Consider the following 12,730-nt stretch of genomic DNA (forward strand, 5'->3'; position numbering starts at 1 on the left):
ATAAAATTTTTGTATTTCCAAAATGCAGGACTAATATAGCAAACAAAACTCGTCAAAAACACTGCGTGGAAAACCACTGTTCCTTGTCAAAAAAGGGCCCTTCTGTCAAATGCTGCTTGTCAAAGAAGCGAAAATCCAAAGCAATCATCAAAACTCCAGTACGTGAAAATCTCGTTCACCTACAAAACAAATCCATTTTTAAGTCGTTTTCTATTCATTCTGGCACATATTGCAGAATTCCTAGCGGCGACCACGGAGCTCCTGCGTAAGGATGGGTAACTACGTGTCGCTGTATCTGACCAACCCGAAAGGAACCCCGCAGCCGCTAACGGAACCGAGTTTCGACCCGAACCTTGGTTTTCCCAATGGCCGGAAGGAACGGGGTAAGAGTTTGTGCTAGCGTTTCCGGCTTTACGTCCGGTAGATTGTCTTTGCATCGATGGAAACAGTTCCTGATACCTAGCACGGCGTTAATGCACAGAAGAACCGGAATATTTGCTCCGAAATGCAATCTAATTACATAACATGTCAAACTGATGGAGATACACAGCAGCAAGGGCTCATCATGCGCGTCAAAACAAAACTAAGCTCGCCAGTTGGTGGAGCCGGATGAAATCGCGTATCAAGACGATTTCCTCAAGCATTCCTTACCATCTTCTGTTGTTTCTGTTTTGCAGTAATGATTGCTACCCCAGAGGAAATGGAAGCAGCAAAGTTACCCCTGGAATCCCGTGATTACTGTGCCCACAAGCTGATTGAGTATCGTGCGTGCCGGGCTAATGTTTGGCCATGGGCGTACAAATGTGCCCACGAAAAGCACGAATACCTTAACTGCGAATACGATGAGTACGTGCCTGTTAACCAGGGTAGAATTTCGTGAGGACTAACAGATTATTCTTTCGTCACTTTTAGCTACATTCTCCGGCTGAAAGAATACGAACGCGAGAAGAGATTGCTGCAGCGAAAATTGAAAATCGAAAAGAAACAGGCGCAAGAGCTGCACGCGTAATGAAGGGTGAACTTGAAGATCCAATTTCAATCCAGCGAAAATTTCAGTTCGAGCACACGTTGTTTTCGTTACCGATACTCGGCGGAAACGCACCATGTGGATACAGAGTCAATAGAGAAGTACATACTTGAAACGGAAGCCATTCTAGTGTATGAAAACACTATGCAAGTTATCCGAAAGAAGGCTGTCGTGGTTAGAAAAAAACATTGAAGCGGTTTTATTCAACGTCTCGGTTAAAGTTTCTTCCACGGAACTTCATCCTAACTATATCGTTATGCCCTTCCCGATTTCTCGCCACCTCGATCGCCCAGAACTGGATACGCACTACCAGGATGGCGTTTTCCGGTCGGAATTCTTCTTCTGCGTCGGCTCGCAGCAGTGTGCCGTAGCTGAAATCTTCCAGCCGATTAAACTTCTCCACGTAAGCTCTCCATTTGCTTTTGGCGTCCGAGTTTTTAAGTTCGTTTTCGTTCACCACCCGCACATCCATGTCCGGGAACATGCGCCGAAACTGATCGTATATTTCATCGTCGTACGGTGTAAGGCGAAGTAGACGAGGGTCCACACTGCACAGAAGATTGAAATGTACCTCCGCGTGATCGACCGCTTTTACGGCCCACAGTTCCTCCACAGTTCCGTCGTTTACGAACTCTTCTGCCGGTCTCGAGAGGACGTCCATTGTGGTAGCGGCAATCGACGACAAATATCCGGTAAATTTCCTTTGCGAAAGAAGTTCCTCCAAACAAAACAACGATGAACAACCTCGTTGTGTTTCGATTGACGTTTTTTGCAGCGTCAATTTGACAGGTACCGCGAGTGCTTGTCACAGCAACGTCAAACGGGGTTTGTGATTGTGCAATGTCAACAAATGGGAGTTTGTTATGATTCAGCGATAAGATCGGAGCGGATGATTCGTGGCTTAAACATGGGCACGGAATTACAACACTACTATCTGGAACTGTCCCCGGATCCGATTCGTTTCGACGGTACCGGACTGCTGACAAACGTATTCTTTGACGATGCCAAACAACAGGTAAGTGCATTTGCTAGGCCAGGTAAAGTGTTCCGTTTGATACGCAGTAAGTTTCTCTTCGATGGCAGGTGATTGCGGTCCGCTCGGGTGGAGCTACGGGAATCGTAGTGAAAGGTGCGCGAGATGGCGAGAACTTTGTGTTTTGCATGGACCTACACTCGACCGATACGCCCGATGCACAGATTCGCTCGATCAAGTTCTCCATCGACAATCAGGTGCTGGCGGTGCAGCGTAGCGAGACGTCCGTGGAGTTTATCAGCTTCTTGCCAAACCATCGGCCCAACCTGCAGGAGATGCTAATGTACAAGGGCAAAAGCATCATCAATGGGTTCGTTTGGGTGCAGGAGCGACAGGTAGCTCTGTTCACGAACGTAGGAGTGGAGATATTGATGGTCAACTTTGAGAAGCGTGTCCTCAAATCCGTCAAATCGCTAAGCATCACAATGAACTGGTTCAGTTACTGTCCCGTTTCGAAGTTTGCGCTGTTGTCCTCCAATTTGGGGACTATTCTAACACCGATCATCCTGAAGCCGGCAACAATCACCAAGCTACCCAGGCTGGAACGTAAGTTTGCGCTGACAAAGGGGGGAAACAGTTGAAATTATCTCTTTATTTCTGTCTCTTTCAGTGGGTATCGATCAAGGCTGCATGGGAAAAGACGTGACACTCGCCCAGCTGTACGGAACGAATGCAATATTGATTCTTAGACAGCCACCGAACCGACCGTTTGAGGTAGTAATTTATCTGCTGAACGGGCCTGGGCTGGCACCGAAAAAATCCCACATTCTTAAGCTGGGCCAGAGTGGTCGTTTCGCCATGAACGTGGTTGATGATGTGGTGATCGTACACCATCAGGCGACGGCTAGCTCGATGCTGTTCGACATTGCGCTTAGTAGCAGTGAAACGGAACATAGCACGGGAGCCGTCATACACTCACCGATCATACCGGCGAAACCTATTCGACCGTTTCAGCTCGAAGTTCCAAGCATATCGCTCGATGGGAAAACGATGAACTGTGAATTATGTTGGTGGCTGGGTTGGGTGGCAGCTTTTCGATAATGGGCAATGACTGATTCACTCTCCTTTCCCTACCTTTTAGATACGAAAGATTGGGTGCTGTTTCAACCAAATATTGTGATCGATTCGAAGCTCGGATGCTTGTGGTTTGTTCAGCTTAAGTTGAGCGCACTCTGCGCACTAATCACCGATCGTTTACGGTTGGTGGAATTTTTACTTCAACGCAGCGAAGGAAAAGCTGTCATTCTTTCCGTGCTGAAAGACATGATGAGCACCACGTACAGTGGGACGATGTTACCCGTGATCGAGAGCATTTTCCATAAGCTTAACGCGCTGTACAAAAGTGTGTTGGACAGCGAGTTGCAGAGCCAAATGGCGCTGATGTCTCTAGCCAAATCGCCGATAAAAGTTCCTACTCCGCCGCGGGTCCTGATCGATCAGACCGACATGTACTCGATCGTATTTTCCACCATCATCGATGCGCCACAGATGGGAAAGATTTTGCTGCTGTATCTAAATTCGCTAGCGCGTAATGGAATCAACGCGAACCACGAGCTAAGTAAGGCACTCTTGATTGATCTGGTGAGCCACAAACAGTTCGACACGTTACAGTTTTTGTTGAAGTATTCGGCACTGAACGAATCGAAAGCTTTGGCCTGCTTTTTGCTATCTTTGTCGAACGTCGTGCATCCAGTCATATCGCAAATGGCGCTTGATATGTTGGCACGGCTAAATGCGAATGAAATCATACTGGAGGTGCTACTGGAACGAGGCCAGGTTATCGATGCGCTACGGCTGGCGAAACAGATGCCTGGGGCGGATTCCTTGCCGGCGAGAAAATATCTTGAGGCTGCATTCAAAACCGGTGACCCGTTAATATTCCATTCGGTGTACAACTTTTTCCAGATGAAAAATGTGCGACTTCGTGGTTGTCCTGATTTTTTGAAACGTAAGTGCAAAAATTGTGCTGTTTTTTTTTTACAAGTGTGTGTTTTAAGGTAGTTTTTTTCCATTCCTCTCCTTTCTTTTTAGATGAACAATGTGGAGAGTATGTACAATATTATCAAAGTTTAATCGCAAACCAATGCTTATAGAGTTAATCCGCACGTGTGCTAGTAAATGCCCAAGCCAGAGTTAGCGTTAGTCAAAGCCAATAAAAAAAGGATATTTATTCGTAATAATATTTAACGTGTTGCATGTAGTATAAAAGAGCCATATCACTGGGTTGTGCGTTCGTTGCAAATGCTCTGCATAATAGTCTCATCCTGAAATAATATACCTCGTATTAGTTTTTGTTCTATCCTTCAACGGAATCCTTCCAGGAGGTCTCACCGTTTTGAACCACATGGTGTTGGGACGAAAAATCATCCGCGAAATAAAACCCATCTTGCTAACGGGCGCAATCGCATGCAGATGCAAATGCTTCACGCTCGTAAACGGTGGAATGTGGAACCCGAACGATGCTTCTGACGGATCAATGTCTTTGCTTCTCATGTAGTTAACAAGTTCTCGCTTCAATTCTTCAACTGAAAAAAAAAAAAACACATATCGCATTCTTTTATCTATTCGAGCTTGAACCGATGTGAGTGAGTTATCTATTCGAGCAGCTAGCCAACGTTACCGCCGGGTTACGTACGCAGCGGCTTATCAGCGGCGGTAAGTGAGTTTACATTCACCACATGATGGTTCGGTATGGCCAGATAATGAAAGTCCGAGGCCGGCCTGATGTCCTTAAAGATGCACATACGCTCATTGCGGAACACGATATCGGTTGCCGGATCATTTCCAGTGGCAATTTTGCAGAAAACGCAATCGTGTAGCGTATTTTGCGCGGAAGCCATGGGATGTTTGTTGGAGGATGGTTGTTGTTCTATTCACGACTTTTGTTGTTGTTTTCAAGACTGTCATATCAAATTCATTGTGCACAGGGTTGTGCTGAACGGTAGCAATTGGTGATTGGAAATTATTTGAATATTCGGAGCATTCCGATTGCTCTGGAACGGGTTTGTGACGAGGGTATTAAGATAGGAGCCACTTATTATCTCATCTGCTAGAGAAGTTGCCTCGCATTCAAAGTTCAGAGCCACCTGACCTACCTGGTCCGATATCCTGGCCGTTCTGATGGAAGCATCCACTACGCCATTCGTCCATTTGGTTAACGGCGGGTTGGTGGTTCTGGCGAAACAGTTAATGCAGATTAACCGTTTCGTTTCAATAACCAAAACTAATGTTATAGAAAATAGGGGTATGAAATGAAAATTGAATTAAAAGTATATTCCAAAATTCTACAATATTAACAAATAAAACAAAGAAATCCGATCGACATGAAAACATTCCGCAGGATGTGTGGTACACGCTTTATTTCTCTTTTCCGTTGTCGAATTATTACATCTTTCTTATCACTTGACATAGGTTTTGTGTTTTGTTGTCGACTGGACGTTCGCTACCTGAGAAAGGTAGTATAACTTCAATGCTAAACCAGCTCGTTCCAACAAATGCAACATAAATAATAGCTTCCTTCCTTTACACTATATTGACTAAACAGTTTAACTAACAGTAGACGCAAGTAGGCTGGTGTAATAGTAAGGTAGTAATAGTAGTAGTTTTGGTAGGAATTATACTAGCAAACCGACTGTATCGTGCAGAGCAGAGAACGATCCAAGGTTCCAACCGACGAATAGCTAGGGGAAATCTAAAATGGCCACTAAAAACCGTCAGCAATCCGACCACTCAACCCACTCGTGGAGGAGCGCTCAGCTTCAGCGTACTCGGACCTTTGTCAGTGCCCGAATCGGCGTAAGAAACACTCTGCGCGTAGCATTCCGGCGTTCGGATGGAACATTCTTCCTCTACCACCGCATCGCAGCGTGGACATTTGAGTCGCTTCATTTTGGACGTTGAATCGCTTTTCGTCGTTTCCCCTCCGGCTCCTTCTACACGAGCCTCCGAAGGTGAGTCAACCGGCACGGTACAAAAGTTGGCCGCACACTGCTGATGCATAGCATGGCCACAGTCACCCATCACGACCACCGGTTGCCGTTCGGTGTTGTAAAGCCGTGAACGACACACGATACATTTGATCGACTTCACTGCCAGCCCGCGCATCGCGATTCTGTGTTCGCGGGCCAACATAGCGTGCAAATCCTGACCCAATATGCGTGACGTCGTTTGCAGCAGAAGCGTTTCGTACGCCGAATTTGACAGCATCCCGATCAGCAGATGTTTAATATCGCCAAAGTTACCCGTGCTGGTGCCGGACGTTAGCACCAACTGCACCAGCTTCGACAGGTCGACGAATTCGCTCGCCGAATGAAGAACGTTTTTCGTGATCGAGGTGAGATCGTTGCGGGCAAGTACGATATGTAGCAGCGAAAACCACAGCTGTTCCCGGTCGCACTCCGTCAGCACGGACGAGGCACGGGTACAGAGTGCGCTGACCTGTAGTGCACACATTTCCGCCGAGCTTTCTGGCGCTTCCTTGAGTGTTTCGACGGCCACGTTATAAGCGGATTGATAGTCGCCCTGCTTCTCGTAGAGGTAGATCAAGGGACCGCTCAGCTCAAAGCGCTTGATCGTTCGGACGGCATTATCCAATCGGTATGAATCGTTCGATTTGAGAAAATCGATTACCTCCTCCGGACGGTACTGACACAGCAGTTCCAGATATCGCTCCAGATCCGTCGTTTCTAGCTGTACCGATTGCTTGAGTAAAGTTTCTAGAAATCGAAACAATCGCTCCGGAACACCTGCTTGCTCAAGCAACTGCAAGAAATGGCTCAGATAGCGCATGAAGCTATCGACAAGCACACGAACCGCTTGCTCACAGTTAAGGTCCACTATTTCGTACAGGTTCTTTACCACCAGCGGATAGATCTGACGCCGCGTATCAGTTGCGTGCTGTGCAATGTACGAAAACAGTTGCATGCGTCGGAACTCGTCTAGCAGATAGCAATCGAAAATTTCCTCATATTTGCCCAATCGCTCCAGCAAATGTTCGGCCACGTGATAGCACCGGTTTTGGCGCGCAATTTCAAGCAACCGTTCCGTCGGTATGTGATCGAGACAGTTCGAGCACAGCAGCTCGAGCCACGTTTGTTCACGCTCAAAGTGTTCCCGCCGGGACAGTGGAACATCCGTCGGGGCCGTTAGGTACGTGACAACCTTCTCCAACAGCAGCTCATTTTCCGGCAGCTCGCGGGAGGCAATTTGCTGGGCAATAAAGTTTAGCAGCGCTCCAATCTGTGACCAGGTGGCGTGGTCCGGTGTTAAAATTTCCAGCAAAATGTTTATGATACGCTGACGCTGCGACAGTCCAAGTTCGCCGTTAAATTCCTTCTCCTGGAAGGCGAGTGATATGACGTTCAGTGTTTCGCGTGTGTCGAACTGAAGCAGTTTACGCAAATAAGGGTAGGAAAGCTCATTTTCTGGGGCGTTCTTCGAGTGGATCACGGTCAGACAGCGTAACACTTCGTGTTTCACGGTGGGAACGGTTTCCGGAGCAATCTCTCCGCTTGGATAGCCACGGCCTGCGAGACAGCTCGAAATGTACACCAGGATACAGTTGCCGAGATGTAGATCGTCCGTCGCTAGCTCTATCTCCGGTATAAGATCGGTCAGTGAAATGGTATAATCGCCGAGCGCTTTCGTGTTCAAATACATCTGTGCTCGGTAGAGTCGTTCTTTGCGACAAATTGTGAGCACTTGGTGAAGATCGAGACATTGCCAGTTGAGCTTAAGGATCAAGTTTTCCAACCGAGCTGTTTCGCCCTTCTTCCAGAAGTAGTCACACATGACTTGCGCTACACTCGGTGCAACGCTATCGAGATGATCGGATTCTATGTGCTTCGCTATGATCTGCAGGTAACGATCCGTGGAAGGAAGTCTATCGTACAATTCTTCCCAGAGCAGTTGTCTGAAATGAAATTAATCAGTTTAGATATATACAATTACGTACAAGCCTGCAGAAAACTTACTTTTCCTGAATTTCGATCAAACACGCCACTATTGCTTCCAGGCACAGTTCTGGCGTTTTCTTGGTAACGCTCAAATATTCTTCATACATGCGCAAAATTCGTTCCTTCGATGATACAAGCCTCCGATGGCGACCGGCCGCCGCTCTATATCCTTCGATCGCTAGCTCGATCGCTTCATCCCACCGTTGCATCGAGGTAAGATAGGATATGCGATCGCTCCAGGCACGGGCACTTATTCCGTGCAGACTTTTGCCTCCTAGCAAGTACAGCTGATTGCCCTGTGAAACCACTGTGCTGTAGCAAGCGGCCGCACCTGCTAGGGCCAGCGCTGGCGACACATTGCCACCCGTGGCCAGTCCCTTAAACTGTGCCGAATTGTACATGAGTCCAACGTTCGAAAGATCAATCACTTCCAGCTCACGGGTCGTCCGCACGTCCGAAAGATGAAGAATTTCCTTCGTATCCAGGCAGGCGATCGACTTCGGCCCCAGCCAGTGAATGGCCAGCAAATTGTACGACAGCTGTATGTGTCGCAGGAAGAGCAGCGAGATGCGTCCACTGTTGTAGATAATTTGATGGAAGAACAGATCGCTTCCACGCGCTGCAGCCAGTACCGGATCGATGCTTCTCGTTGAATCGGCTGCTTGTATCAGTACCATCTGCCAGGCAAGCAGTGGCAAACAGTCGGGATATCCTGCCATCGGATGAAACTTGATCACTTTCAATCGTGGCCGTATCAACACGACGAAGAACTTGCTCAGCGTTGCCAGTGCCACGATGGTGTACGTTTTCAGTGGATGATCTTCGTCGCCGATCAGTAACGGCTCCACGGTACACACTTCCCCGCGTGCGCCACTAAACAGACACCGCGAATCGCAGCCCCGAATGCCGAGCCGACGGGTAAAATTCAAACTCCACACAGAACCACCCGAATCGGAACACAACGCTAACGCCGGTCTGTTTGTCCATTTCAGATGCAGCACACCCGTATTCGGTGTGATGACTTCATTCAGCGTCCTTATAACGTCCCCCGTTTGTGTGTCAATCATGAGAATCGTGCCGCGAGCGAATCCTGCCAACAGTCGGGTACTGTCCTCATTGAAAGCCATCGCCGAGACGGCTCCCTGTGCAGTTCCCTCCTGGCAGCACCATTTGAGCGTTTGCGTACAATCAAACGCCAGTATGTGACCGTGCGACGTACCGACGGCGATCATCATCGAAACGGCACATGAAGTAGCCAGCCCAGCATCTACACGATCGACGGCCGAGGTCAGCTGTGCCGTTACACCGTGCAGCACGACATGCCGCAGAATTGACTCAAGTTTCATCTGTTCCTCCAGCGAAGGGGTTGGAGTGGTTCCGCCCCGGATTAGATCATCGTCCGCGAGGGACGTTTGGGTTCCAGTTTCGTTGCCGTTCGTGTGTCGCACACCGAGCGCCGAAACACTGTCTAGATCGCTGTCGATTTCGCTCAGTACGCTTTCCAATGTTGGCAGCGTGTCAATGGCCGGAATGGCGTACTCTTCATCATCCAGCTGGAAAAACGAAAGTTTGTGGGCGTAAGTACAGTTTTTGGAGGTGGGTGTCTGTCCTAGCTAATCATCATCGACGGTTGTATTCCAATCAGTGGTGGGCTCTCTGGAACGCACTCACAGTTTCGATCCGGCACGTTCCGATTCCAAGGAAATGGAATCGACTGTTCTATCCGGTCAGAGTCGTTGGAATCATCGAAACCGTCCGGAACCGTTGGAATCGTCAGATCCATTGGAACCGTCCGGAAAAAGTGGAACTGAAGACCGTCCGGAAGCAGATTCCACCTCTTTGCTATTTTCGCAACCTCTAATTCCAACACACGCACGGACACACACAAGCACGCACGCTATTTACCTCTTCGATGTCGAGCTGGAGCGATTCCGCCAGCAAGCTGTCGTTCGATCCATGATCCGAATCCAGCAGCGAGTGCAGCGACGGTGCCTTCAGGGTGTTCATGCTGCGCTGGGTTAAATGCAATCCATTCACCGACGCACTTTTCTCAATACTGCATCTTGGAACACATTCAGTATACGGTGTAGTGGAAAAATATTTTTTTATCACCTTTTTTAGCTCAGTATTTCATTTGACACATCTGTTGTCATAGGAGGTGTTGACGGGTGGGCCAAGATGTGTAGATATTGTTTTTGTTTACAATCCGTGGCGCAAATAGAAGCTCAATTGATGCAAATTTAGCGTTTTGTAGCCACTCAAAAGAGATTTTTAAATGCGAAAACTGATGCTCCAACCGAACGAACGTGTAGCATTCAATCGACGTAACAATCGCTTATACTAGCTTTTCAAATCGCGAACTTGGTTGCTCTATTTCGCTTGGCGCGTTGACATTGGTTATGTTTCCAATTTTTCGCCCAGCTGATACGCAGTACGTGAAGTGTGGAAATGTTTTAAAACTCGAAATTTGTGCACTCCGATCTTGCTGTTAAGCAAACAGCCAGATGAATGCAATAATCGCACTGTGTCATTTCTGTGAAGTTCACGGTAAGCAATCCACCGAACGTACCAGTTTATCAATCCCAACTACGACCATATCATCCCGTTTTTTTTTTAGGACCGGGTGCTATTTTTTGTACACAAACGCTGCGAGAAACAAACATACAGCAGCTGGACATAAGCTTCGATATCGACCGGAAAGGGTGTGCAGCATGCAACTCGATTGGCAAAAATATTGGGCTCGTTAGTCGCGATCCGGAGAGCAATGCCAACTTTGTTAGTAGCCAAATACCGGTGCTCGGGGAAACGGTACCGCTGGTTAAGACGGCCGCCTTCCGTAGTCTTAGCTCGGAGGTGAGCTCGACACCGTTGGAAGGAGGGTTCGTGTTTTTTGGCGATGCCAAGCATGGACACGTGCTCAGCCATGCATTTCATCTGATTGACTCAGAAGCCAGAGGTTTCCAGAAACGTTTCTCGATCGTGATTCTGATGAAGGATAAAATGTTTCTGCTTAACACGCAGCCCTTTCTCTCGGACTGTATGGGGAAGATCTCGCGAGAGTTGCAAGAGCACGCCCGTTTAGTGCACGAGGACGATCTTCGACGGCAGGGACGCGACAGGGCGCAACGAATGAACAAATGCTACGGAAACGGGTCTACCAGCAATGCGACGAACATTACCGCGAACAGGTCGCTCATTGAGCTGACCGGAAAGGAATCAATCTACGCGTACGTTCATGCACACTTTTCCTTTATACTTTGGGCTGGCGCTCGCTACCTTACCGAAAGTATCACACTCGGTTGTCCTTCGACGCCGGTTTGGCTGGGGAAGGAAACAGAGGAGGGTTTCGCTCTTGTGCAATCGGATAAGGAAGGCTACCAGATGCGCCGTCTTGGGCTCGCCAGCGGTGATAAAACGTTCGACCAGGTGGACGAACTAACGCGGGCAAAATACTCTCTGCGGATGTTTCGAAGCATTTTAAAATCAAACTTTTTGTCCGTATGCTACTGTGCGTTGACGGGGATACAGATAGTTATCCGCGGTACCCCGGTGAAGGGATACTGTTTGGTGGCTAATTTGAAAAAGTTCTTGCCCGATGCATTGCACAAGTTGGCCCGGGCTCACGCAGAAACGTACACATCGGCGAACGAGTTTCGAATTATCAACCTCAAGCAGGAAGCGATAGCACCGCACTCGTCCAGCAGTATTATGCGAGTGGATCTGGTTGATGATCAGGACAAGGACACGGTTGCAGTGTGCGCATGGGAGGGTGAATTGCCAAGCAAATGTGAGTAACATGGTTGGCTCTAGTGTTGTGGACGATAAGTAATGATTGATCTCTGTTCGCCCCCAGTACCCAGCCTATTGCAGAAGATCATCAAGGCGATCGATGAAGAGCTATTTAACGATCATGCACTGGATAAACATTTACGAGTATTAGTGGAAGAGTGGAAAAAGTTAGAACTGAAAGCATGGAAGTGCCCAATTAAAGAGAGAACATTCAATCTATGCATTTTATATCTCTTTGCAGCAAAGTGGTATGCATTCGTAAGGTGAGCTCCAACCAGGATGTGGCCAAAATAAAAAAGATTATGGGCGTTCAGCCGCAGGACCAAGTTCTGATCAATTATTGGTATAACCATCTGTGAGGCTCTTTACACGGTGCGCAGTGTATATTTCTGTTGTAGTGATGTGTGCCTTCCAATCAGCCTAGCTGATGTATCTTTGGAGTTAATAAAGCAGTCATTATCCAACTTATGCGGATCTGAAAATTTGACAGTATTTAGAGTTTGTTATGAAGATTTAATTCTTGAGATAAAAAACTCGAGATACGCGAATTTCTCCGGTCTCCATTATCCGCACATGTCGGGAAATTACTATGATTGATTCGTGAATATATCATTGGTATTCGACCAGATTTGACCTCACCAGCAACCGAAAATTAACTGTTATGGAGTAGTCAAACAAGACTTCTTGGATAAGCAAGAAAAGCCGTACAAAAGCTGAAGCAATAACAATGTTGAGGCTTCGCATAAACAAACTCTTTTCACAAAACCTTCCAAATTCGCACATCTGCACAATCACGCACAAAACATACTGCGGCGTTTTTCTTTCCTGGACGATTTCGACCCTCTGCACAGATCCACACACACACACACACACACACACACACACACACACACACACACGCACACAACGACGCACTGTACTTTCATG

The 12,730-nt window shown here is 47.7% G+C and overlaps 6 protein-coding genes across 6 annotated transcripts in view; 3 read left to right on the forward strand and 3 right to left on the reverse strand.

Moving 5' to 3' along the window:
• The first annotated feature begins 28 nt into the window (after positions 1-28).
• LOC126563313 (NADH dehydrogenase [ubiquinone] 1 beta subcomplex subunit 7) lies at positions 29-1,147 on the forward strand. The gene is made up of 4 exons (XM_050219945.1): positions 29-158; positions 236-383; positions 678-846; positions 913-1,147. Exons 2-4 carry the CDS (start codon positions 272-274, stop codon positions 1,007-1,009), a joined length of 378 nt encoding a protein of 125 aa, XP_050075902.1. The 5' UTR covers positions 29-158; positions 236-271; the 3' UTR covers positions 1,010-1,147.
• A 53-nt stretch (positions 1,148-1,200) lies between these two features.
• LOC126563209 (protein PBDC1) lies at positions 1,201-1,734 on the reverse strand. The gene has a single exon (XM_050219836.1). The coding sequence runs from the start codon at positions 1,686-1,688 to the stop codon at positions 1,227-1,229; it is 462 nt and encodes a 153-aa protein (XP_050075793.1). The 5' UTR covers positions 1,689-1,734; the 3' UTR covers positions 1,201-1,226.
• Positions 1,735-1,866: 132 nt separating this feature from the next.
• LOC126561808 (regulator of MON1-CCZ1 complex) overlaps positions 1,867-12,730 on the forward strand; it is a 250,519-nt gene continuing 239,655 nt past the window's right edge. The window contains exons 1-5 of the mRNA XM_050218135.1: positions 1,867-2,042; positions 2,111-2,606; positions 2,671-3,066; positions 3,142-4,008; positions 4,092-4,166. Of these exons, the coding sequence (XP_050074092.1) occupies positions 1,878-2,042; positions 2,111-2,606; positions 2,671-3,066; positions 3,142-4,008; positions 4,092-4,153 (1,986 nt within the window). The 5' untranslated portion in view covers positions 1,867-1,877 and the 3' untranslated portion in view covers positions 4,154-4,166. The remainder of the gene's footprint in view (positions 2,043-2,110; positions 2,607-2,670; positions 3,067-3,141; positions 4,009-4,091; positions 4,167-12,730) is intronic.
• Positions 4,277-4,902, reverse strand: LOC126563225 (adenosine 5'-monophosphoramidase HINT3-like). Its single transcript, XM_050219854.1, has 3 exons — positions 4,696-4,902; positions 4,392-4,585; positions 4,277-4,324 (listed from the first exon to the last, which is right to left on the reverse strand). The coding sequence occupies exons 1-3, from the start codon at positions 4,898-4,900 to the stop codon at positions 4,277-4,279; spliced, it is 447 nt and encodes a 148-aa protein (XP_050075811.1). The 5' UTR covers positions 4,901-4,902.
• LOC126561410 (vacuolar protein sorting-associated protein 8 homolog) lies at positions 5,790-10,082 on the reverse strand. The gene is made up of 3 exons (XM_050217533.1): positions 9,920-10,082; positions 8,033-9,567; positions 5,790-7,971 (listed from the first exon to the last, which is right to left on the reverse strand). The coding sequence occupies exons 1-3, from the start codon at positions 10,019-10,021 to the stop codon at positions 5,790-5,792; spliced, it is 3,819 nt and encodes a 1,272-aa protein (XP_050073490.1). The 5' UTR covers positions 10,022-10,082.
• On the forward strand, positions 10,406-12,207 carry LOC126562170 (folliculin). Its single transcript, XM_050218603.1, has 4 exons — positions 10,406-10,561; positions 10,632-11,801; positions 11,868-11,970; positions 12,045-12,207. The coding sequence occupies exons 1-4, from the start codon at positions 10,519-10,521 to the stop codon at positions 12,160-12,162; spliced, it is 1,434 nt and encodes a 477-aa protein (XP_050074560.1). The 5' UTR covers positions 10,406-10,518; the 3' UTR covers positions 12,163-12,207.

This window comes from Anopheles maculipalpis, chromosome 3RL, assembly GCF_943734695.1.
Source record: "Anopheles maculipalpis chromosome 3RL, idAnoMacuDA_375_x, whole genome shotgun sequence".
Classification (NCBI taxonomy): Eukaryota; Metazoa; Arthropoda; class Insecta; order Diptera; family Culicidae; genus Anopheles; species Anopheles maculipalpis.

Bases quoted from the DNA above. Each gene is read 5' to 3' on its own strand.
- LOC126563313 (XM_050219945.1), top strand. From the start codon at position 272: ATGGGTAACTACGTGTCGCTGTATCTGACCAACCCGAAAGGAACCCCG. The intron at 384-677 runs GTAAGAGTTTGT...TCTGTTTTGCAG, and splicing joins CAATGGCCGGAAGGAACGGG to TAATGATTGCTACCCCAGAG. The intron at 847-912 runs GTACGTGCCTGT...CGTCACTTTTAG, and splicing joins CTTAACTGCGAATACGATGA to CTACATTCTCCGGCTGAAAG.
- LOC126563209 (XM_050219836.1), bottom strand. From the start codon at position 1,688: ATGGACGTCCTCTCGAGACCGGCAGAAGAGTTCGTAAACGACGGAACT.
- LOC126563225 (XM_050219854.1), bottom strand. From the start codon at position 4,900: ATGGCTTCCGCGCAAAATACGCTACACGATTGCGTTTTCTGCAAAATT. The intron at 4,586-4,695 runs GTACGTAACCCG...TTTTTTTTTCAG, and splicing joins CGCCGCTGATAAGCCGCTGC to TTGAAGAATTGAAGCGAGAA. The intron at 4,325-4,391 runs GTGAGACCTCCT...ATATTATTTCAG, and splicing joins ACACCATGTGGTTCAAAACG to GATGAGACTATTATGCAGAG.
- LOC126561410 (XM_050217533.1), bottom strand. From the start codon at position 10,021: ATGAACACCCTGAAGGCACCGTCGCTGCACTCGCTGCTGGATTCGGAT. The intron at 9,568-9,919 runs GTAAATAGCGTG...TCGTTTTTCCAG, and splicing joins TCCAGCTCGACATCGAAGAG to CTGGATGATGAAGAGTACGC. The intron at 7,972-8,032 runs GTAAGTTTTCTG...ATTTCATTTCAG, and splicing joins TTGATCGAAATTCAGGAAAA to ACAACTGCTCTGGGAAGAAT.
- LOC126562170 (XM_050218603.1), top strand. From the start codon at position 10,519: ATGAATGCAATAATCGCACTGTGTCATTTCTGTGAAGTTCACG. The intron at 10,562-10,631 runs GTAAGCAATCCA...TTTTTTTTTTAG, and splicing joins TCATTTCTGTGAAGTTCACG to GACCGGGTGCTATTTTTTGT. The intron at 11,802-11,867 runs GTGAGTAACATG...GTTCGCCCCCAG, and splicing joins GGGTGAATTGCCAAGCAAAT to TACCCAGCCTATTGCAGAAG.